This window comes from Phaethon aethereus (assembly GCF_964289735.1).
Source record: "Phaethon aethereus genome assembly, chromosome: 25".
In the NCBI taxonomy this organism is placed as follows: domain Eukaryota; kingdom Metazoa; phylum Chordata; class Aves; order Phaethontiformes; family Phaethontidae; genus Phaethon; species Phaethon aethereus.
Window position 1 is genome coordinate 1300505 of NC_138601.1, and position 24495 is coordinate 1324999.

Genomic DNA, 24495 nt, shown 5'->3' on the forward strand with positions numbered 1-24495 from the left:
AGATGAGGCAAGGTTGGAAGGACTGATGCCATTGGCTGTGGAGTAGCCAGGAATGTCTTCGTCATCTCCAAGGGACAGGGCACAAAAGACTGCCCAGTGCAGTGAGTCCTACCCTCTCCTTCGTCTGGGAACGAGGAAGGGTCCTCTTTTGCACTCAACCTAATCCTCTCCAGAAAGCCACATTTCTTCCTGAGCAGACCGCAATGTTTGCCACCAAAGGAAGGAGGACTCAGAGGCCCAGGCTTGGATGCAGCACAACTTTAATGAGTCTAAAGCAGAAAAGGAGGTGGCTCACAAGGGAGCACCAGGGGCAGCCACTAAGTTGTGGTGAGGCCTCTGCAGGGTGTCCATCAGTCTGCCCTGCTGAGGGAGGGAGAGCAACAAGGCCCTGCTAGGCTGGCATTGGGAGATGGCAACAGAAAAGGTAAGGAAGAGAGAGAAGAGAGTGGAAGAAGGAGACAAGGGCCCGAATCTCTAAATGCAATGCCTCGAAGCTCTATCTCCAGTCCAGCACCATGTTCTGAGGTCTGGAGAAGTTCTTGCCAGGGGATATTGCCAACAGGTTTAGCAGGGTTGACATCTGTTGCCACAGTAGCAGCTGGTAATGCAGGAGAGGTCACAGCACCCAGAGTTGATGGGCACTCCGTCACAGCTGAGGATGCTGCCAACAGCAGCGGAGGTGGAGGATCCCACAATGGTGTTCTGTGGGTAGGAGCTGAGGATGGGTCCGGGCAGGGTCACCACCACGGGGGAGGGCTCAATGACAACGGTGGAGTTCTGACACTGCCTGACACAGGGCTCGTTGCAGCTGTTGGCCAGCGGTGTTGGGCCACAGGGCCGGCAGGGCTGGCAAGGCTGGCAGGGCAGGCAGGGCAGGCAGGGCTCACAGGGCCGGCAGGGCCGGCACTTGTCGTTGCAGGACATGTCTCTGGGCCAGAGATACACCTGAGAGAGAGAGGGCAGGGGGAAGCAGAAAATGGGGATGCATGAGAAGCAGCACTGCACCCAGCTACAGTGGAGCCAAGGCACCTCCTGGCGCAGCCTGCGCTGCCCAACTCAAGGCCCACGAGCCACCTCTACTAAATCCTAGCTTGTGTCTGTGGAAGGCCTTCTCTCCCCTCCCCTCTCCCATGAGAAGCAGCTCCCAGCCCTGGGCTAAGACAGCCCCTCTCAGCTGGGACATACATCGAGGAAAGACCTGGTCTTGATGGAGGAGGAGAAGAGGCTGCACACTCACCTGGTTCCCAAGGAGGAGGAGGCGAGAGAAGTGGATGAGAGAGCAGAGAGTTGGGCTGCTTTTATAGTAGTCCGGCACTGCCCCAGGCCCAGAGGCGCCCTTTGTGGAAGTAATAATTTTCTGTCATGTCAAATGCAAAACATCCCAGCTAATGGCATGGGCTGTGTCCTGGTTTCCTGCCCTGCTGCCTTTTCATTTCCTGGCTGATGCCACGTGCTTTCCCATATGCAGGCTTCTGTCAGTGCCGGGATGAGAGGCCTGAGGATTTCTGGGGCAGAAACACGTCAGCGCAGGCAGAAGACTCAGCTCAAGTGCTGATGGCGTCCTGTGCCGGTCAGTGGTGTGCACCTGGGTCATTCCTGTGGGCTTGTTTGTGGCAAAGTTGTCAGGAAATGGGCAGCGCTCTCGTGTTTCTCCTTCAGGTGCCCAAGAACTCCCACGTGAGAGGGCTTGCCACATCCTTTCTCTTGCTTGCCCCATCTCTCCCTGTTGGTCGCTTGTTGTTGCACAGGGGTGGGCTTCTGCTGGCAGGCTTTGACCCTACTGCAACACTAACAGTGCTCTCCGGACAACTTTGCTGGGCTCGTTTCCCTCATCCCCTCTCTTTGCAGTCTCTGCGCGTCCCCAGGCAACACCACGAGCATGTCTGGGGCCTGGTCCTTCCCCAGGGTACTTGAGGCCTGTTGTGCCAGTGTGGCCCTCAGCATCTCCTCCGCAGAGTCCACAGCTGCTGATGTTTCCCTGGGTTTATGGTTTTTTGTTTGTGCTTGACTATGCGCTGGCTTTATGTGAGCATATGGGTTTTTGCCTGGTTCCATGCAGGCACGCATGAGCACATGTGTGTCTGTCTGTGCTTGTGTGACCCTCATGTGGGCATGTGCACACCATAGCAGGGAGACTCTTCCCTAATGTGATCACGAGGTCCACAGAGTAGCAGGGTCACCTTGACATAAGGAATGGTGGCTGGACTGGAATTACAGCTGCATAGTGGTGGCTTGGGACCTGGCCAAGTGAGGTTCCCAGAGAACAGAGAACAAGCAATGAAATGCAGTCTCTGCCTCCCGTGCCTTCCATTTCTTACTTTGTAAAGGGAGAGGAAGCCTGCCCACCTCGTGCCGGCCGCTGTCACTGAGTGGGACCCCTTGTCATGCAATGTTGCGGGTGACTGGGATGGGACAAAGGCTCGTCATGCACATGCCAATGCCAGATGCACTTCTGCAGCTCATCAGCCTGACTGGGGTGAGACCTCACACCAAATGGGTATTGAACTAAGGGGACAGAAAGGCCAGATGTTGCTCTGCTGTGAGATGTAGGACAGTTGGCCTGACGCAACGTAGAGGTAGCATAGCTCAGGGATGCTCCCTTCCCTTGGGCAGCCTTGCTGAGATCCCTGCCAGATGGTGCCGATGGGAGGCTTCAGCCAGAGCCAACTCCCCTTCCCATGGGAGCAGCTTTTAAGTTCCAGTTCTAGTGCTTGGCCCCAAGCGGAGGTACCTCTCCCAGCTTGAGCAAATTTTTGCTCCTTCAGGGAGCTGCCAGGCAGAGTCTTTTGGGGAAGTGCCCTGGGGGGTCAAAGACGCCCAGGGGGAATGCGAAATACAGCAGTTAGTGTCTGATGATAAAACCATTTTGGAAACAACCATATCTAGCTGCATCTGCTCAGCTTGCTGGAGACATGAAAAGGACCGACCGAGGACATTGGATGGCTGTATTTTCAGAGCAGTTCTTTCCAAATCTTTAAGCATGGCTAATCATATCATTTCTCTTAAGATCCTGTAAAGTTACATCCACCCCTTATCAAAACCTGAACTGCGTTTTTTCTGTTCAATTTTTGCTTAATCTACATTTGCTTTATACTGCGTTGTACCCACTGCTATGTGGCGAGATTTTGGTAATGGTGGGGAGGTTGCCGGGGTGGTGTCTGTGAGAAGAGCCCAGGCACTGCCCCCATGTCTGACAGAGCCAGTTCCATCCAGCTCCCAAACGGGCTCAATGCTGGCCAAACCTGAGCCTATCAGCAGCACTGGTAGTGCCTCCGTGAGAACATATTTAAGAAAGGGCAAAACACCACACAGGACATGTGGAATGAAGAAAAACGAAAGTGTCAGAGAAAATCCTGCAAACAGTAAGGTCAGGGAAGGAGGAGAATGGAGGATGTGCTTCAGGCGACGGTGCAGAGATTCCCAGGCAGTCTTTGGGAAAGACCATGGTGGAGCAGATAGCCACACTGAAGCCTATGGAGGCCCCCACTGTGGAACTGTGGCCCCTGGAGGACACACACTGGAGCAGGTCTTATCCTGAAGGACTGTGTTGCGTTAAGAGGCAGAGCAATTTGGCAGAAACTAAACCCCCTCACTTTCCAGTCGATCCTCAGATATCAGAGGGACTGGGGGCGCTTGAGCTTAGGTTCTGAGTGATGCCCAAAATCGGCGTTAGTAGTCCGGTCACGCCCAACACCTTTGTTGGACTATCACGGGTCCGGATGCACTACTAACATCACACTACCTGCTCAGCCGGACACCTCCTGAACTACCACGGCCGCACTCAGAGGTACAGTCGCGTTCAGGGACAACCGTTAGTAGTCCGGTCGCGCCCAACACCTTTGTTGGACTATCACGGGTCCGGATGCACTACTAACATCACACTACCTGCTCAGCCGGACACCTCCTGAACTAACACGGCCGCACTCAGAGGTACGGTCGTGTTCAGGGACCACACACGGCTGAGTCAATCAATAGTGCGATGTATTGAAGCAACAGATATACAGGTTCTTTGGATTGCCGGTGATAAATTCACTACCTATAAAGCACGTGCAAATGCTAAAACTACGAGAGACACTACTTGGCTATAAACGCGTTAAAAGATGTAAAGTGACTCTATATAGAGATTTCTAAGTTTCCCGGGAAGGCACTTGGTATGACCAAGGGTTCGAATCTTACCCAACCACGTCCTGATGGGGGGGAAGAGAGGCTCAGCCCGTCGACTGATCCCAGAAGTTAGAGTGGTACATGACGATGGTATCTTCCCTAACATCCAGCTCTTAAAACATTATTTTATAGTGTTTTACTTTGCAGGTGGAGCTTGAGTGACTCTAGTCATACATACCTTTATCAGGATTGGTGCAGAATTCTCTCGCTTCGCGTTTAAAGGTACAGACTAGGAAAAATTCAGTGCGCACACTCATTGAGGAGGGGTCGCACTTGGGGGGGGGTGGTAGCTTTTGAGTGGGGTGTGCATTTTAGTATTATAATGATATTATAATTAGCAAAGTTCACTCTAAGTACAGCACTTCATCAAAGTTGACAGGTCTTTGGCCCAGGACATTGTAAGCGCAGCTTATCAATGTACATCCTGTGCATCCCTAAACTCCCCTGTTCACAGATCGTGGCCGCGAGGTCTCCACTCCGCTCCACCCTCCATGTAATCTCTCCCAGAGTCAGCACACCAAGTGCCCCTGATGTTGCCAACATCCAAGGCCGTTCAGGGATTCTCCATGTCACAGACCCGTTGTACATGAGTGCTACGTTCCACCTGGTTTCAAGGCTGTTCTTAGAGGGCAAATTTCCAAAGTACCCCTCAGCGATTACTGCACAGACTGCAGCCTGTGAACAGGACCCACACTGGACCGGACCTTGAATGGCCGCGGCTCATGGGCATGTCTCACGCTGGTACAGGGAAAAAGAGTGAGAAAGGGGCAGCAGAGAGGAACTGTTGTGTGCTGACCATAACTTGCATTCCCCACCACACTGCGCTGGATGGGGAGGGAGGAGATAGAAGAGTCAGGAATGAAAGAGTGAAGCTGAGCCTGGGAAAAAGAGGTGGGGGTGGGGTGAAGGTATTCTAGGGTTTTTCTGGTCTGTTTCTCACCATCCTACTCTACTGGTAAATGGCAATAAACTAAATTAATCTTCCACAAGTTGAGTCTGTTTTGCCCGTGACGGTAGCTGGTAACCGCTGTCCCTGTCTTTGTCTTGACCCACGAGATTTTTCACGTTTGTCACAACGAATGACAAAATCAAATAGCTCCTTTTATAAGGTAGAATGAAAAGAGGAATACAGATGTTGAACAATTGTGACATCTCTTCTCATGCTGGGAACCTTACATTTGTGCAACACCTCGTGGAGCCCTGATACATTTTCCCAAGGCACCCTGCGCAGACCCTGACCGTGGAGAGGCTCCTCCTCCCTCTCATATGGAGGTGCCATTTATTTTGTGGAACAAACAAAAGCATGTGTCTTCTCCTGACAGGCTGGGTCGTTATCTCTGTCATAGCACCCACTGGTGTGCAGCAGAGGCCAGCATGGGGCACTCCAGCAGATTCCCTTACACGGGTACTCATGCCAACGTGTGGGCTTCTCAAGCCTTAAGTGCAAGGCCCAGTCAAGAAGACATGGCTTTCTCCAGCTCACTAATTCCTTGAGTACAGTGTCTTCCACAAGGCTCCTGATACGGTGCACAGACAGGGTTCCACTGAACTGCTTGGGGAGCTCCTCTGTCCTCGGGAGCAGGTTGCAGCTCGGTAGGGCATGTGCAGCCAAGGGGATTTTGTTGCTGGCTCAGGACTGTGGTCCACACCCTGAGGGCGTGGCACAGTGAGGAGCATAGAAAGGCTGTGGCATGGCAGGAGGTTTACTGCCAAGGGTCTATCTTCCAGTCACTGCTGTGCTGCTCCTCAGAGCTGCTGGGGAATTTGGCACCTGAGCTTTGAGCATGACAATAAGAAAAGGAAGGGAGAGCAAAGGCAAAGTTAAGGATGACACAGTTTTCAATGTTTGTGAGCAGAGAGGGTTCAATCATCCTTCTGTGTGCCCTTCCCTGCTGAAGACAAAGCCCGTTCAAGGCTATTACCAGCAGTTATCAGCTGGGCTGGTACAATGCTCCAGGAGGTCTGGGGAGACTCAAGACATGGGTCAAGAGGAATGGCAAGACATACATGGATGTACCTGCCAGATATGGCTTGACTGCCAGAACCGAAGGCTTCTCACATCCTCTCCAACATACTGCTCTCCATCACGCTGGTCTTCCTTCCTTGCCAGAAAACTGCAGTGTCTTTGGAGAAATGACAAACAGACTCTAGAAGTCTAGCTCTCCCGCTGGAAGTGTCCGAGCCGCTGAGCAATCAGGCAGCTTCACCAGTGTGCTGAGGTGCCTGCTCAGAGGGCTCAAGGCAGCAGACGTATGGTGGGCTCACAAGCCCTGGGGCCAAATGTGCACTCCGAGCGAACGTGCCTCAGTGCTTGTGCTGGGTTGGCCCCACGGACAGACATGCCTCTTCCCCCTTCCGAGTCTCTATGTCCCTCGTTATCACAGCAGGTTATAACAAATCAGTCCCTTTGCTGAGGCAACATGCAGGTCATCAGCATAGCGGCTCCCATTCTCAGCTTTCCTCCCACAGGGCATTCACTCTGCCCATAGCTGTAAATCTTCCACCAGGTCCAAGGTGCACAAGCGCAAACGCCGGTTGACAACATTCGTCTGAGGGAAGAAGCTGTGGGAGAAAGAGAATGCTCCTTAACGCACAGATACCAAGCAGGAAAAAAGCATGTGACTGATAAACACTCATGGCACTTGTAAGTACCACAGGTGTTGCAAAACCAAAGAGACCTTGGCTGGCTTCCAGATAACCACCTAGATGCTTTCTCACTCTCCCTCCTCAACAGGAAAGGAACTAGAAAGTAAGGTGAAAAAGATCATGCGTCGAGACAAAGACGGAGGGATTACTTACCAATTACCATCACAGGCAAACAAGACCTCACTCAGAGAAGATTCATTTAGCTTATTACCAATGAAAAACAGAGCAGGACGGTGAGAACACAGCCAAACAATTCCTAAAACACCTTGCCGCCATCCCCACCTCTTTTTCACAGACTCAACTTCCCTCCTTCATTCACAGCTCTTCATTTCCTCCACTCTTAACCAGTGCAGTGGAAAGCTGAAAGGACGTTGTGGTCATTACACAACAGGTCCGTTCTGCATAACGAGGGACTTTTCCTGACCCGCACATGAAAAGGCAGCAGGGTTTTAGCGGTTTGCCATAAATCACGTATCCCTGCCTTCAGAGACAAAGGCACTCAGACTAAGTTTCTTAGGGGACGATATGGAAGTTCTTGTGCTTGAACACCAAGGGGGTTTGATTCAAACTTCTTTGACACCAGGCTCTTTGACTCCCCTTTGCCACGCACGTAGTCTGTCCTATATCTCACAGCAAAGCAACACGTAGACCCCTGTCCCCTCAGTTGAATACCCATTGGGTGCAAGGTCTCAGCCCCGGCCTCACTCAGCACCAGGCTGATGAGCTGCAGAAGTACATCCGGCATTGGCCTGGACACAAGGAGCCTGCGTCCCATCCCAGTCACCAGCAACATTGCCTCATAAGCAGATACATTCAGTGATAATGTCCTGCATAGGCGGGCAGGCTTTCCTGGCCTTTCTCGCTGTACATAAAGCAAGAAATGGAGGGCACAGGAGGCAGAGACTGCATTTCAGTTCTCCGAGCACCCCTCTGCCAAGACAAAGGAAGCAACATTCAGCTGTAGATGGGCACCTGCTGGCAAGGGCAACCTGCTACTCTGCGGTGCTCATGGACACACCAGGGGAGAGTGTGTCTGCGCTCTGGCCTGCGTATGACCTCATGATGAGGGTCACACAAGCACAGACAGACACACATGTGCTCATGCGTGCCTGCATGGAACCAGGCAAAGAGCTCTGTGCTCATATAAATCCCAGAAAACCGCAGCAGCTGTGGACTCTGCTGAGGAGATGCTGAGGGCCACACTGGCAGAACAGGCCTCAAGTACCCCGGGGAAGAACCGGGCCCAGACATGCTCGTGGTGTTGCCTGGGGACACGCAGAGACTGCGCAGAGAGGGGATGAGGGAAACAAGCCCAGCAAAGTTGTCCAGAGAGCACTGTTAGTGTGCAGTAGGGTCAAAGCCTGCCAGCAGAAGCCCACCCCAGGTGCACACCACTGACCAGCACAGGATGCCATCAGCACTTGAGCTGAGTCTTCTGCCTGCGCTGACGTGTTTCTGCCCCGGCAATCCTCGGGCCTCTCATCCCGGCACTGACAGAAGCCTGCATATGGGAAAGCACGTGGCATCAGCCAGGAAATGAAAAGGCAGCAGGGCAGGAAACCAGGACACAGCCCATGCCATTAGCTGGGATGTTTTGCATTTGACATGACAGAAAATTATTACTTCCACAAAGGGCGCCTCTGGGCCTGGGGCAGTGCCGGACTACTATAAAAGCAGCCCAACTCTCTGCTCTCTCATCCACTTCTCTCGCCTCCTCCTCCTTGGGAACCAGGTGAGTGTGCAGCCTCTTCTCCTCCTCCATCAAGACCAGGTCTTTCCTCGATGTATGTCCCAGCTGAGAGGGGCTGTCTTAGCCCAGGGCTGGGAGCTGCTTCTCATGGGAGAGGGGAGGGTGCAGGCTGCACCGGGAGGTGCCTTGGCTCCACTGTAGCTGGGTGCAGTGCTGCTTCTCATGCATCCCCATTTTCTGCTTCCCCCTGCCCTCTCTCTCCCAGGTGTATCTCTGGCCCAGAGGCATGTCCTGCAACGACAAGTGCCGGCCCTGCCGGCCCTGTGAGCCCTGCCTGCCCTGCCTGCCCTGCCAACCTTGCCGGCCCTGCCAGCCCTGCCAGCCCTGTGGCCCGACCCCGCTGGCCAACAGCTGCAATGAGCCCTGTGTCAGGCAGTGCCAGAACTCCACCGTTGTCATTGAGCCCTCCCCCGTGGTGGTGACCCTGCCCGGACCCATCCTCAGCTCCTACCCACAGAACACCATTGTGGGATCCTCCACCTCCGCTGCTGTTGGCAGCATCCTCAGCTGTGACGGAGTGCCCATCAACTCTGGGTGCTGTGACCTCTCCTGCATTACCAGCTGCTACTGTGGCAACAGATGTCAACCCTGCTAAACCTGTTGGCAATATCCCCTGGCAAGAACTTCTCCAGACCTCAGAACATGGTGCTGGACTGGAGATAGAGCTTCGAGGCATTGCATTTAGAGATTCGGGCCCTTGTCTCCTTCTTCCACTCTCTTCTCTCTCTTCCTTACCTTTTCTGTTGCCATCTCCCAATGCCAGCCTAGCAGGGCCCTGTTGCTCTCCCTCCCTCAGCAGGGCAGGCTGATGGACACCCTGCAGAAGCCCCACCACAACATAGTGGCTGCCCCTGGTGCTCCCTTGTGAGCCACCTCCTTTTCTGCTTTAGACTCATTAAAGTTGTGCTGCATCCAAGCCTGGGCCTCTGAGTCCTCCTTCCTTTGGTGGCAAACCTTGCCATCTGCTCAGGAAGAAAGGCGGCTTTCTGGAGAGGATTAGGTTGAGTGCAAAAGAGGACCCTTCCTCGTTCCCAGACGAAGGAGAGGGTAGGACTCACTGCACTGGGCAGTCTTTTGTGCCCTGTCCCTTGGAGATGACGAAGACATTCCTGGCTACTCCACAGCCAATGGCATCAGTCCTTCCAACCTTGCCTCATCTCTTCCCACGTGGGCCTGGAGCACTGTGCCCCAGAGCATCTTCTGCGAATGGGGAGCCCAACCCCTGAGCTCATTGCTATGGGTGGCCAGTGGATGAGGTCAGCAGTCCCTCTGCTGCGTGGCAAAGGGATTTGCTCAAGCTCTGGGTGGAGCTGTGCTGGGGGAGGACGCTAGAATAGACGATGTCTCCAAAGAGTGGCAGGAGTGGGGATATGGAGACAGTAATACTTGCGGACAGCCCAGAGCCTCATCTCCACCTTCCATGCGCCTCCATTACGTGATCTGGGGTCCATGGCTGCTCTGTGGTACTTTGTCTCCTCCAAGCCTGGGGCAGCTTTCCCAGGCCGATAAGGTTGCACCACTGCCAGATGCCAGCTCTGCTTTGGAACGGCTCTGTGCAAGAGCAGTTACCCTCTGCATCCCCAACGAACCATTGTGGCAACAGTGGGACATGTTTCTGTGCTCAGCAGCTTCTCTGATCTGTCTCTGCTGGGCCATTCTCAGCCCTCTTGTGTTGGCTGGTATTCTGGGGCACCAGCTGGACCCCTATCCTTGGCATACCAGAGGCCTTGGCAAGGAGGAGATACTGAGGCAGTCATGCACATCTGGAGCTCTGGAGACTGCTTTCCCCAGAGCAAAAGGTGCGGTTCAGGCAGAGGGCATTTCTGCCTGGAGGCTCAGTTAGGGGAGCCTTCATCTGCCTCCTGGCCACGCAATACTGAAGTGAGATGATGAAGTTGCTGAGGCACTGACCCTGTCTTCCCTGTTGCAGGGGCTGTGGAAGCCCAGCTCTGCAAGCACTAAGTGTCACAAAAGCATCTGCTGCCTGCATATCCCTGCAGGAAGTGCCCACTTTCTGGCCATCGTGCCACCATCTACAGGCAGATGGTGACTGGGAAGATGACAGCAGTGCACAGAGCATCCTCACTGCACCTTGGGCTCTCTGCGGTCCAGTCACCCCTCTGCTTTCTCATGGCTTCGCTCAGGTGTTCATCTTCCCTGTCCAAATGGCACGTGGGTGCACTATTAATGTCAACACTTGGATATGCTTTTCAGTGATACTGCAAAATTTCTTATTAGACCTTGTCCTTCAGCCCCATGTAATGCTCTAAATCCTGGCATCCCTTGGGCATCTGTGGTTTTATGGGTGCAGCAAAGGAACGCCTGAAGGTCCTGCTGGGCTCAAAATGACGGCTCAGGCCCACAGCACCCCAAGGACCATGTGAGGTTCCCCTCCTGCTCTTCCTGCCCACAGTTTGGCACAGAGACTCCATCTTTGTCCATCACTGATATTGGCAGTGCCTCTGTGGGAACATATTTAAGAAGGGGAAAAAACTGTTACACAAGAGCAGCTTGGAGAGAGGAGTGGTGAAGACCATGGTGTCCTCCTGCAGCTCATGGATGTCCATGGTGGAGCAGATATCCACCTGCAGCCCATGTAGAACTTAATGCCAGAGCAGGTGGCTGTGCCCTGAAGGAAGCAGTGACCCCGTGGAGAACCCACGCTGAAGCAGGCTCCTGGCAGGTACCGTGACCCTGTGGAGAGGAGTCCATGCTGGAGCAGGTTTTCTCACGGAACTTGTGGCCCCGGGGAGGACTCAAGCTGGAGCAGTCTGTGAAGAAGTGCAGCCCATGGGAAGGATCCACACTGGAGACGTTCATGGAGGACTCTCTCCCATGGGTGGGATTCCACCACGGATCAAGGGAGCAGCATGAGCAGGAACGAGGGGCAAAGATGGCGCGTGATGAACTGTCTGCTACCCCCGTTCCCTGTCCCCCTGTGCTGCTTGGGGCGAGGCGGTAGAGGAGTCGGGAGTGAGGCTGTGCCCAAGCAGAAGGGAGGTGTTTCACATTTGTTCTTATTTCTCATCACCCTACCCCATAGTTAATTGGCAATAAGTTATTTTCCCCAAGACAACTCTGTTTTGCCCATGATGGTAATTGCTGAGTGACTTCCCTGTCGTCATTTCAACCCAAGAGCCTTTTGCAATACTTTCACTCATTGTCCACTTGAGGAAGGGGAGTGATAGGATGGCTTGGTGGGTACCTGTCAGCCAGGCAAGGTCAACGCACCACAACCTCAAAAGGTCATCTGCTCCAAACTTTCATGGGAAAGGGGGCCTAGAGGAAATTATCTACCTCCCTGTCCAATCACATCTTGAAAACTTTCATCTGTGGGAACACTTTCATCAATGGGTCATCTCTGGGGGGGGTTGTTCCAGTGAATGGTTGTTCTTATGGAAAAACCAGCCCTGCTGCTCTCTGGCAGAACTCGTTTAACCCAGATGAAGGTCTGACCATGCCTGGGCTGTGGTGTGGGTAGTAGAGCAGAGCAGAGCAGAGAGGACCTGGCAGACTTCAGACTGACATTTCTGGGCTGCTGGAACTGACCATTGCCATGAAATGGCTGATTCCCACTGCAAGTCATTGTATGTGTGGTAACTCCTGGGTGCATTGGTTTCTTAATTGCCTCCTTCCTAATTGCCTACTTCAAATGCCCAAGGTGCCTGTTAGCTATAATGTAGAGTGTGGGTGGAAATTTCATCATGTGTGATTGGGATGAGGAGGGAACGCTGGGTGAGAGCTGCCAATGTCGTTGCCCAAGGGAGCGAAGCTATGGTTCGACAGCCGCTTGCATGAGCATCCCCCAGGAGCAGTTAGCTCATTTGTGAAAACTTGAAATTAATTCAGCGTGGTGTCAAGTGAAGGGCCCACAGCTGTCGCTTTGTCTTCAGGGGAAGCAGCCTGGCATGGGCTGGATGGAAATCCATCCCTGCTGGGTTTGACGCATTTCTGAGACAATGCGGGCACATCTTTACAGGCAGGCCAGAAGACGCAACTTCACACAAAACACTCTGATCCCTTTCTGGAGAAGCAAAAGAAGGTGGTGGGATTCACCTTACTTCCCCATCCTTTGCAGAGATCATGTAAGTCTCCGCATGTAGCAGTGACGTGGCATGGCTCTTTGGTTCCTACAGGAGGACAGCTGCTCTGGCCATCAATGAGAAGATGAAGGGACTGACTGCAAGGAGAAGCTGGGATTGTCCAGGGGTGGGCGTTGCTCCCAAAGAGGCACTCTCAGGAGCATGTATGTAGTCTGTTTCTCCTGCAGATGTTAAGACAGAAGACAGAGGAGGCTTGGGGACTGGAAGAGATCTGTGGGCTCTGTAGAGGGCCTTCCGGGATTCCATTGTGTCCTCCCTTCAGGCACAGGGTGGACACATGTCTGACTGCAATGGCAGAAGTTGATCAATCATGCCTTGGACATGGGAGGGTCGGATGTTTCAGAAGAGGCCAAAAGAGCTCAAGATCCTTAGCAAGACAAAGACAGAGGCTGAGGAAAAGTGGGATGCTGCTTTGGAAATGGCCTGTAGTGAGGGGGAAAGCCCAGGGAAGCAAGGGGCACCAATGGAATGAACAGATTTCCCAAAGCTAAAGGTGTGCAAGACCTGCAAAGCAAGTACACGGAATAGCTAATTGTGAGCCAGGGGAGTAGCAAGCGACAGCCTAGTGGCTCACCTGCTGGAGAATTTGCCTTGACCATGGACAGCCAGAGCAGCTCTGGGGTGCAGTAGCAGGCACATTTCAGGGAATAAAGCATCCGTGTAGGACGACTGTCTGAGAGATTTAGAAGGGAAAAGAAAAAGATTTTTTCATTGTTTGCTTTCTTCAGATTCAGGACACAGTTAAACTTGATATTCCCCTCATACTGCATTTCTCTGCAGATTCACGTGGGTGGAAGAACAGCCAGGCCTCTTTCTTCAGCTTGGGTTTTGTTGACACGTTAAATGCTATTAGCCTGCCTCGTTCGGATATGCAGGCTTTCCCAAAAACCATACATGATTTAACAGAAGAGCTAAAGTCACCGCTTTAGAGCTGCCTAGCAATAAAAACACAGACACTGAAGGGCCAGACCCCTTTGCCATGGATGCCAATCCCCACTCCACTCAGTGCCAGCAATAAACCCACAGTGGTCTCTCCCAGCTCCCTGGCTTGAATGTGTTGGTCCCCCACTTCCCCAGGGGCTCAATCAAGGTCCTGACGTCCAGCTCCCTGCGGCTCCCATCACCAAATCTGCTTCTCGTGCAGAACCACGAGCAAGCTCTGAAACTGGGCTGCTCATCACCAGCATGCCAGCATGTAGCCACGGATTACTGAGACTCCCGGAGCCTCGAGTGAAGCCCAGTGTCCCAAATCCAACTCCATCCCAGCCATAGCGGCCCAGGAGGCCCTGGGCTTCTGCCAGAACATGGGGTAGGAAGTATTGTCCAACATCGCTACTGTCCCTGCTTTGATCCAGGGTATTGCTGTCTCTTAGGGCTGGAAACAGACACCATGCATTGTGCGTTGTGCATTGTGCCCACAGCTTGGCCTACACGACCTGACGTGATTTCTCCCAGGGAGAAGGAGTAGCAGGATCTCCCGATTTAGAGAAAGAAGCATTAGACAGATGGGGAGAGGGTTTACCTGCCGACCTGGGGTCAGTTGTTAGGGAAGAGGAGCCACTCATGCCAGGAAGCTGTGCATCCGGTATCAGAACCACGAGGCCTGACCTATTTGTTAGAGCAAGCGGTGCTGGGCATCAGGGAACGCTACCTGGGTCGTATTCAAAAGTGTGACAAGAAAGAGTGAAGTCTAATGCTCGCAGTCCCCGCACTGCAATTCTCTGTCGCTGGGTATTTGATGCAACGTTTAGGGAAGCAGGGCTTGACAGCGATGACTGCCAGGCTTCCTTCCCCATCTTGGGGAAAAGCAGCCCTGCCCTTCCGCGTGGTAGGAGCTCAGAGGTCAGAGACTCAGGCCCAGTTCCAGGGCAAGAATTAACTCCCTGCCCAGCATGGAAGAAATCACCTTCCATCATCCCTGCCCAGGCCCTGGACACTAACAGATCACTCTGTTCCCCCAGCACAACTCAAGCCTAGCAGTGAGAGCCTTTGCCTCCCCAGGGCAAGCGGTTCTTTGACCCAAAACCACACAGCACCTCCAGAAAATGAAAGGCTCCCGTCCACAGAGGAAATGGTGTCTCTGGCATCTAGCCTTTGTGGGACAATCCCCTGAGGAGCAGTCTCTCCTTTCCTGCCTGAGACCTGAGCAGAAGCAGCAGCTGACCAGTAGTTCCACCTGCTGACCTGGGGTCAGTCGTTAGGGAAGAGGAGCCACTCATGCCGGGAAGCTGTGAAGGAATCATGGAAGAACACGTACCTGAACAGTCAGTACCCGGCAGCCCGTGGTGAAGCCCGTGGTGAAGCCCATGGTGAGGCAGGCTGTGCCCCTGCAGCCATGGAGCTCCATGGTGGAGTAGATTTCCACCTGCAACATGGGGAGGACCCCACGCCAGAGAAGGTGGACCCCAAAGGACGCTGTGACCCTGTGGGCAGCCCATGCTGGAGCAAGCTCCAGGCAGGACCTGTGGTCCTGTGGAGACAGGAGCCGAGGCTGGAGCAGGTTTGTTGGCAGGACCTGTGACCCCGCGGGGGACCCAGGCTGGAGCCCTCTGTTGATGAAGGATGGCACCCCGTGGGGGGACCCAGGCTGCAGCAGTTTGTGAAGAAGGACTCACATTGGAGAAGTCCGTGGAGGACTGTCTCCCCTGGGAGGGTCCCCACACTGGAGCAGGGGCAGAGGGTGAGGAGTCCTCTCCCTGAGGAAGGAGACAACGTGTGATGAACTGACCACAACCCCCATTCCCCATCCCCCTGCGCCGTTCAGAGGGGAAGGAGGTAGAAAATTGGGTGTGAAGTTGAGCCCATGAAGAAGGGAGGGGTGGGGGAAAGGTGTTTTAAGATTTGGATTGAGTTCTCATTATCCTACTCTGATTGTGATTGGCAATAAATTAAAGTACTTTCCCCAAGCTGAGTCTGTTTTGCCCGCAACGGTAATGGGTGAATGATCTCTCCCCGTCCTTATTTTGACCCACAAGTTTTTGTTACATTTTCTCTCCCCTGTCCAGCTTTGAAGGAGAGTGATAGTGTGGCTATGGTGGGCACCGGGCGTCCAGCCAGGGTCAACCCACCGCAGCCTCACTGCAAACGCCTGCATGTTTACTCCTTTGAGGAGGAAAACCCAGCTAATACCTCCTTTCAGCCTCCCTTCAGGTTTTGTCCGCTTCCACCACAGCTGCTCTCCAGAGCCAGCTCTTTGCCTCCCAATACGTGGGCATTCCCAAAATGTGTGCGTTCCCAGAGTACACTCTTTGCGGGCCCTCAATGTGCCCACAGGGGTAGACTAGCCCCCAGTGAGGCAACCAGCCATTTTCTGTTGGGCAGAGAAACCAGCATGGACTTGGGGACCGAGGGACTGCCCCCAGCCAAGTGATGCTGGTTCCCTGGCAAAGAGAGACACGAAAAGGAGCGCGACAGCAAAGCAGGTTTGAACAGAGAATCTCCACCACTCTCTGACAGGTCTGGCTCACATACTGAGGGTTTAGCTGAACCCCAGGGCTTTTCCCTCGCTAGGCAGGTTTGCCCTCCTTGGGCCACGAGGTAAAACATGAGGGCAGTAAGGGCTCCTGCCAGCAGCAGCTCCTTTCTCCGGCTCTGGTCGTTAACTGGAGACCGACAGAAAAGAAACAACAGGAGCAGCAGCTAGCATAGTGCTCTTGAGCGTTTGCTCCAACGTTCCACCTATTCTCAGGGCAGGGGATTCGTGAGCCTGTTGCTGCTTGGGGATTTGGCAGCCTGCGATAGCTCCCCACCAGATCCCGTCTCCCCTTGAACACATTAGGCTTTTTGGACCCTTTTGTTCAGGCAAGGCTCTTGGTCTGGACCAAGCTGCAAAAAGTCACGCTGGAATGTGCTTCACAGCATTTCTCCCTACTACTGCCCTGGAGAGACAGAGACCTAGCCTCTCCACAGCTCCTGGGGAACCTTCCACACCTTTCTGTGCAATGCAGCCTGCTTCATTCCGAGCTGAGTATCTGTACACTCCGACACATGCAGGAGGGGAGAACTTCCTGTATGTGGTATCGGCCTGTGTCCAACTGCTCTTTCACAATATCTGCGTATTAACAGTGCATGCAAGAATGCTTGGTATCTGCAAAAGAAAAGCGCAGAGTAGTCTTACTATTATCTTTATATATCCATTGCCTCTGATATGTCTGAGATGATTTGCTGGGTCCTACACAACCTCCCTGCTCCTCTGCCATGGAGAGGCCCTCTGGAGAGATAATGGACTAGTGGTTAAAGCATTCCTCCCACTGAAAGAAATTAAACATCCTCCTTTGCTGTTCCCCAGGCTTCTTACGGCCAGGGCCAGGATTTTCAGCATGGGGCCGTTCCTGCTTGTGCAGTCCGGCCACAGCTGCTCTTTTCTTTCTCTGAAGAAGTTCAGGCCAGATTTCCAAAGGGACTGTAGAAGTGTCATGAGCAGTTAATGCAGGCTGCGGTCACGCAAAAGGCATGAAGGAGGACATTGGAAGCCTCCTTCACTCTGACTGACCTGGAAACCTCCGCTATGTCCGCTATCCCCCAGCAGAGGAGAAGCATCCCTCACGATCTTCTGCCACCCACCTCTATGCCAGACATAAGTGCCTGCACCCACCCCTGCAGAGGAAGGGGGAGGGACTTGATACTTGTCATGAACGGGTGATCTAGATCGCTTAAAGAACCTCCATCAACGGTATTAGCAAAAGTGGTTTTAATATGAAGCTGTAAAAGTGCCACTCAGCTAAGTTCGATGGCAGGGTTCACTCTGTCACTGTACGGCACAGTCATTTGAACAGTGATTCAAAACTACCATGGCACAATCCAAGTTGCCAAGACAAAGTCAAAGTTGCCATACTGCAAGGTTATGCGCGGTATCGGTCGCTTACCAAAGATGTGCCGTTGCTAAAAGGTCTCTCTGCCTCGAGGGGTAAGCTTGAGAGGTGTCCCATCCCAAGGGGAGATCATCGCCATGCAGCCAGGCTGCTCCGCCAAGAGAGCTCAGAGAAGGCTCACTTAGGCTGTCATTTTTATGGAATAAAGTGGTTGCCTTGTAGTCCAGTTGCATGCGATGGAAAAGGTATGCATGAGAGTCCGTGTGCCCAGAACTTTCTTTGTTCCTTGGTAAGTGAGTCTTGGAAAAGCCATCCGCTCTTCACGTGTTAATCGCATGATCGGTGTTCCAAGCTCAGACGCGTCGATGCTCACTGTGTCACTCTGCTCCTTTGTGGGCTTTTCAGAGAACAGATTAAAACCAGGGGAGTTCTTGGCCGTTTACAGTTAGGCCCTTACGTCCTTTGGAGCCTGTAGGAAACTACCGCTACTTTGGGTAGGGGGTCGAGTGCATCCGTCACATCACGCACCTGTGTCTGCCTTGCTCCAGGGACTGCCTGGACAGAGACAGGAGCGGGCGCAGACAGAACACCTGAACCCAGGTGTCTGTCAGTCTCTCCCCACAGCTGCACTTTGTCTCCTTTCTCCCCCCAGACAGAGGACGTTCCTCAAGAGAAGGATCCCTGCTGCAGAAACACCTGTCCAGAGACAGACACAGCCCCTCACTCCAGCAGGAGGATGACACGCCAACACAGCCCTATGCAATACAAACAGCCCTTCTCTGCCCTTTCACATATGCACGTAAACAAGCTCTGGCAGCCTGTGCTACCCTGACCTCAACTCTCCACGACCTAGGCAAGCACCGTGACAACGCCTTTTTAACCCCTTCCCGTGAATGCCAGGAGTAGTCAGCGCGGAGCACTCCTTTACCGTGCTGCTAGGGGCCTTTGCTAGCACAGTGAACAGGAGCTGCAAAGTTCCAGCGGTCAGCACAGCAGCTCCCCGTCACAGCCTCCCTTCCGCATAGACTTCAGGATGGCGTTGTGCAGCTGAGGTTGTGGCAGGAGAGATGGGAAGCCCAGCTGACACAGGGGACAGGGATGAACCTTTCCCGTCTACCTCTGGCGTCAGTCAGGTCGTGTGCGACTTTGGGCCTGGAAAGGGGACGCAGAGCTCTTACAGCAGCTGGGCTCTGGGGCTGCAGGCAGGGAGATTCAGGTAGGTCTGGCTACTGCTTATCTGATTAAATTACCAGCAGTGGGGACAGAGGTCCCTGCTTCTCTGGCATTCAGAAAAACTCCCTAGATTTGGCAGCTGGAGGGTCTTTGAGCGGCCAGCTGCAGGCTGCTTTCCTGCTCCACCAAGGAGGCAGAGTCTCTCCTGGACGCGACCAGCATACAGGCAACGCCAGCGTGTCGTGGCTCCTGGAGTCTCTCCTGACCCGGACGGCCATGAAGACGGTGTCTGTCCTCCTTGAGGGGGAGAGGTATTTCCCAAATATCTTTGGGAGAAAGACGGGGAGAGAAGTCGCGGTGCTCTGAGTGCACCCTCAAGGGTGCAGGGCTGAGAAGTGAGAGCAGCTCTGGAGAGACAGGTTGGGCAATGCTGGAGCAGTGCCTCCTCAAGGGGCAGGCACAGGGGTTGCGCTGGACTGCAGCACAGTCCTGGGGAGCTCTGGGCAGGAAGCCGTTGGGGTGTTGGGGTGGAAATTGAGGTCACTGTTCCTGTGTGCTGGTCATGAAGGAAACCCGAATTTCCTGGTGGCCAGGGGCTGATGTTGCTGCTGTGCCCTGATGTAGGCATTTCACAGAATCACAGACTTGCTGAGGTGGGAAGGCACCTCTGTTGACCACCTGGTCTGATGCCCCGGCTCAAGCAGCATCAGCTAGAGCATGTTGGCTAGAACTATGTCCGGACGTGCTTCGACTATCTCCACGGGTGAAGTGTCCACGGCCTCTCTGAACTACCTGTTCCGGTGTTTGAAGCGCAACGGATTTTCTTTGTGTTCAGGTGGAATGGTATGTGTTTTAATTTGTGCCCATGGCCTCTCATTCTGCCAGTGGACAGTACTTGGAAGCACCTGGCTCTGTCTTCTTCATTCCCAACCATTGAGACTTTATACGCGTTGGTCAGGGCCCCCTTGAGCCTTCTTTCTATATGCCTCTCCTTTGCACGGGGAGGGTTGGAGCCCACCTCCTGGAGACAGGGGCAGGCATGGTAGACCCACTTGGGCCTTGTGTCCACCACAGTCCCCTGCGCTGCCCCACGGCTAGAGAAGCCAGAAGGTCTCCACTTCCTGGTCCCCCTGCTGCCTGGTCAGGAGGGGACACATCAATAGGAATGGTGGAGACCTTGGGGTGGCAGACTGAAGGCGTCAGGGAGGAATCTGACTGGCAGAGGGAGAGGATGGGCCCTACGCGCATGGCCCCAGGCTGATGCCACACGCCTGCTTCCCTACACCCCTACGAAAGCTGAGGGGTTTCTGCTTCCGCCTAGCTGAGGGGAGCAGCAGAGGCAGCACAGTGTCTCACCTTGCCCTTTTCAGGGTAGGTGTCTGCCAGGACCCAGAGGGGTGCAGCTTCTCTTGCTCTCTCAGTGCAGGAGAAAGCTGTGGAGCTGGTGAAGAGTTAGGGCCAGGATGCAACAAATATAGGTAGTGGTGCCTCCAGGACTGAAAGCCTCCTGGGAAAGGGAGGCTGGCGGCAGCCTGGAAACACTGGCAACAGCCGACTGGACTTGGCAGGAATCCCACTGGGGGAGTCAGAGCATGCAGCTGCAGCTTCTCCAGGTGAAAGACTTCATCTGGCAAATGGCAAACCGTTTTGCCAGGATTCTTGCTTTTATGGAAAAGCTTTTCATAGCAGAGCCAGTGGGTGGTGTCCCCTGTGTGGTGATGCCAGCAGATGCTGGACTTCCCCTCACCTTCCCCAGGCCATGGGGCCCTGGAGCTAGGTCATCTGCTTCTCAGCTAAGGTCAAGTGGTAGGGAACAACTGTTTCCAAGAGTCCCTCATTAGGGGCTTGAAGGGGGAGCTTATGCCATGGCTGGATTCCTACAGTGCTGCTGGTGGGAGGGATGCGCATTTGTTGGTGCCATTTTCTGGTGCCATTGGCTCCAGCCCTGATGTCCACCAGCTTCCTCCTCCTGGCCTCACCAGGCTCCGGTCTCCTTTTCCCATAACTCCTGGCTCTGTCATGGCAGAGGACTCCCCCAGCCCCACAAAGCCAGCAGAACCCTGTAACCTCAGAGCTTTCCCATGAGTCATGAGAAAGGACCCTGTGAAACAGCTCAGCCCCTCGCAGCTGCCTGGAGGCAGCATGAAAAGAGTTGGCCTGGCTTCGGGCTTCTCCTCAGTGAGACCTGAGTGCTGTGGCCCTGTCCATGTTCCCTCAGACAGCGAGGGGCTGAGACTGTGTCAGTGCCTCCTCTATAGTGGACAGATGCCACTGCGGGCCTTAGGAACTCTTTGGGGCTGGGCGAGAGGTCAGGCACAACTATGTACAGACACGCGCGCACTAATATGTCCAACGCGCACAAGCGTGCACAAAGATATACACAGATTCACAGACACCAGCAAATCTCTGGCACTTAGTCCATGTCTTCTGCCCACACAGATGCATCCCTGAGCCCGAAACCATGTGGCCTCTGATCCCTGCTTGAACTGCACCTTTTCCTCTGGGGAAGGCAGAGGGAGTGCTGACCTCATCCACTGGCCACCCATAGCCATGAGCTCAGGGGTTGGTCTCCTCATTCGCAGAACGTGCTCTGGGGCACAGTGCTCCAGGTCCATCTGGGAAGAGATGCAGCAAGGTTGGAAGGAGTGATGCCATTGGCTGTGGAGTAGCCAGGAATGTCTTCCTCAACTCCAAGGGACAGGGCACAAAAGATTGCCCAGTGCAGTGAGTCCTACCCTCTCCTTCGTCTGGGAATGAGGAAGGGTCCTCTTTTGCACTCAACCTAATCCTCTCCAGAAAGCCACATTTCTTCCTGAGCAGACCGCAATGTTTGCCACCAAAGGAAGGAGGACTCAGAGGCCCAGGCTTGGATGCAGCACAACTTTAATGAGTCTAAAGCAGAAAAGGAGGCGGCTCACAAGGGAGCACCAGGGGCAGCCACTATGTTGTGGTGGGGCTTCTGCAGGGTGTCCATCAGCCTGCCCTGCTGAGGGAGGGAGAGCAACAGGGCCCTGCTAGGCTGGCATTGGGAGATGGCAACAGAAAAGGTAAGGAAGAGAGAGAAGAGAGTGGAAGAAGGAGACAAGGGCCCGAATCTCTAAATGCAATGCCTCGAAGCTCTATCTCCAGTCCAGCACCATGTTCTGAGGTCTGGAGAAGTTCTTGCCAGGGGATATTGCCAACAGGTTTAGCAGGGTTGACATCTGTTGCCACAGTAGCAGCTGGTAATGCAGGAGAGGTCACAGCACCCAGAGTTGATGGGCACTCCGTCACAGCTGAGGATGCTGCCAACAGCAGCAGAGGTGGATGATCCCACAATGGTGTTCTGAGGGTAGGAGCTGAGGATGGGTCCGGGCAGGGTCACCACCACGGGGGAGGGCTCAATGACAACGGTGGAGTTCTGGCACTGCCTGACACAGGGCTCGTTGCAGCTGTTGGCCAGCGGGGTCGGGCCACAGGGCCGGCAGGGCTGGCAGGGCTGGCAGGGCAGGCAGGGCCGGCAGGGCTGGCAGGGCTCACAGGGCCGGCAGGGCTGGCAGGGACGGCACTTGTCGTTGCAGGACATGTTTCTCGGCCAGAGCTACACCTGAGAGAGAGAGGGCAGGGGGAAGCAGAAAATGGGGATGCATGAGAAGCAGCACTGCACCCAGCTACAGTGGAGCCAAGGCACCTCCTGGCGCAGCCTGCGCTGCCCAACTCAAGGCCCACGAGCCACCTCTACTAAATCCTAGCTTGTTTCTGTGGAAGGCCTTCTCTCCCCTCCCCTCTCCCATGAGAAGCAGCTCCCAGCCCTGGGCTAAGACAGCCCCTCTCAGCTGGGACATACATCGAGGAAAGACCTGGTCTTGATGGAGGAGGAGAAGAGGCTGCACACTCACCTGGTTCCCAAGGAGGAGGAGGCGAGAGAAGTGGATGAGAGAGCAGAGAGTTGGGCTGCTTTTATAGTAGTCCGGCACTGCCTCAGGCCCAGAGGCGCCCTTTGTGGAAGTAATAATTTTCTGTCATGTCAAATGCAAAACATCCCAGCTAATGGCATGGGCTGTGTCCTGGTTTCCTGCCCTGCTGCCTTTTCATTTCCTGGCTGATGCCACGTGCTTTCCCATATGCAGGCTTCTGTCAGTGCCGGGATGAGAGGCCCGAGGATTTCCGGGGCAGAAACACGTCAGCGCAGGCAGAAGACTCAGCTCACATGCTGATGGTGTCCTGTGCCGGTCGGTGGTGTGCACCAGGGTCATTCCCATGGGCTTGTTTATGGCAAAGTTGTCAGGAAATGGGCACCGCTCTTGTGTGTCTCCTTCAGGTGCCCAAGGACTCCCATGTGAGAGGGCTTGCCACATCCTTTTCTCTTGCTTGCCCCATCTCTCTCTGACGGTCACTTGTTGTTGCACGGGGGTGGGCTTCTGCTGGCAGGCTTTGACCCTACTGCAACGCTAACAGTGCTCTCCGGACAACTTTGCTGGGCTCGTTTCCCTCATCCCCTCTCTGTGCAGTCTCTGCGTGTCCCCAGGCAACACCATGAACATGTCTGGGGCCCGGTGCTTCCCTGGGGTACTTGAGGCCTGTTGTGCCAGTGTGGCCCTCAGCATCTCCTCTGCAGAGTCCACAGCTGCTGATGTTTCCCTGGGTTTATGGTTTTTTGTTTGTGCTTGACTATGCGCTGGCTTTGTGTGAGCATATGGGTTGTTGAACGGTTCCATGCAGGCACGCATGAGCACATGTGTGTCTGTCTGTGCTTGTGTGACCCTCATCATGAGGTCATACGCAGGCCAGAGCGCAGACACACTCTCCCCTGGTGTGTCCATGAGCACCGCAGAGTAGCAGGTTGCCCTTGCCAGCAGGTGCCCATCTACAGCTGAATGTTGCTTCCTTTGTCTTGGCAGAGGGGTGCTCGGAGAACTGAAATGCAGTCTCTGCCTCCTGTGCCCTCCATTTCTTGCTTTATGTACAGCGAGAAAGGCCAGGAAAGCCTGCCCGCCTATGCAGGACATTATCACTGAATGTATCTGCTTATGAGGCAATGTTGCTGGTGACTGGGATGGGACGCAGGCTCCTTGTGTCCAGGCCAATGCCGGATGTACTTCTGCAGCTCATCAGCCTGGTGCTGAGTGAGGCCGGGGCTGAGACCTTGCACCCAATGGGTATTCAACTGAGGGGACAGGGGTCTACGTGTTGCTTTGCTGTGAGATATAGGACAGACTATGTGCGTGGCAAAGGGGAGTCAAAGAGCCTGGTGTCAAAGAAGTTTAAATCAAACCCCCTTGGTGTTCAAGCACAAGAACTTCCATATCGTCCCCTAAGAAACTTAGTCTGAGTGCCTTTGTCTCTGAAGGCAGGATTACGTGATTTATGGCAAACCGCTAAAACCCTGCTGCCTTTTCATGTGCGGGTCAGGAAAAGTCCCTCGTGTCCTGGTTTCAGCCAGGGTAGAGTTAATTTTCTTCACAGAAGCTAGCATGAGGCTATGTTTTGGATCTGGGATGAAAAAAATGTTGATAAGGTGCTGATGTTTTGAGTTGTTGCTAACTAGTCAAGGACAGTCCAGCTTCTCATGCTGGCCTGCAGTGAGCAGGCTGGGGGTGCACGGGAAGCTGGGAGGGGACACAGCTGGGACAGCTGACCCAGGCTGGCCAAAGAGATATTCCCTACCATATAACGTCATGCTCGATATATAAAGCTGGGACGAAGAAGAAGGAAGGGGTGGAGGGACGTTCGGAGTTATGGCGTCTGTCTTCCCAAGAAACCATTACGCGTGACGGAGCCCTGCTTCCCTGGAGATGGCTGAACACCTGCCTGCCCATGGGGAGTGGTGAACAAATTCCTTGTTTTGCTTTACTTATTAAACTGTCTT

The 24495-nt window shown here is 54.0% G+C and overlaps 2 protein-coding genes across 2 annotated transcripts; one reads left to right on the plus strand and one right to left on the minus strand.

Moving 5' to 3' along the window:
• Window positions 1–564: 564 nt before the first annotated feature.
• On the minus strand, window positions 565–924 carry LOC309413397 (feather keratin Cos1-1/Cos1-3/Cos2-1-like; the record flags this gene model as incomplete). Its single annotated transcript, XM_082010517.1, has 1 exon — window positions 565–924. One exon carries the CDS (start codon window positions 922–924, stop codon window positions 565–567), a length of 360 nt encoding a protein of 119 aa, XP_081866643.1.
• Window positions 925–8786: 7862 nt separating this feature from the next.
• On the plus strand, window positions 8787–9155 carry LOC309413398 (feather keratin Cos1-1/Cos1-3/Cos2-1-like; the record flags this gene model as incomplete). Its single annotated transcript, XM_082010518.1, has 1 exon — window positions 8787–9155. The coding sequence occupies one exon, from the start codon at window positions 8787–8789 to the stop codon at window positions 9153–9155; it is 369 nt and encodes a 122-aa protein (XP_081866644.1).
• Window positions 9156–24495: the final 15340 nt, after the last annotated feature.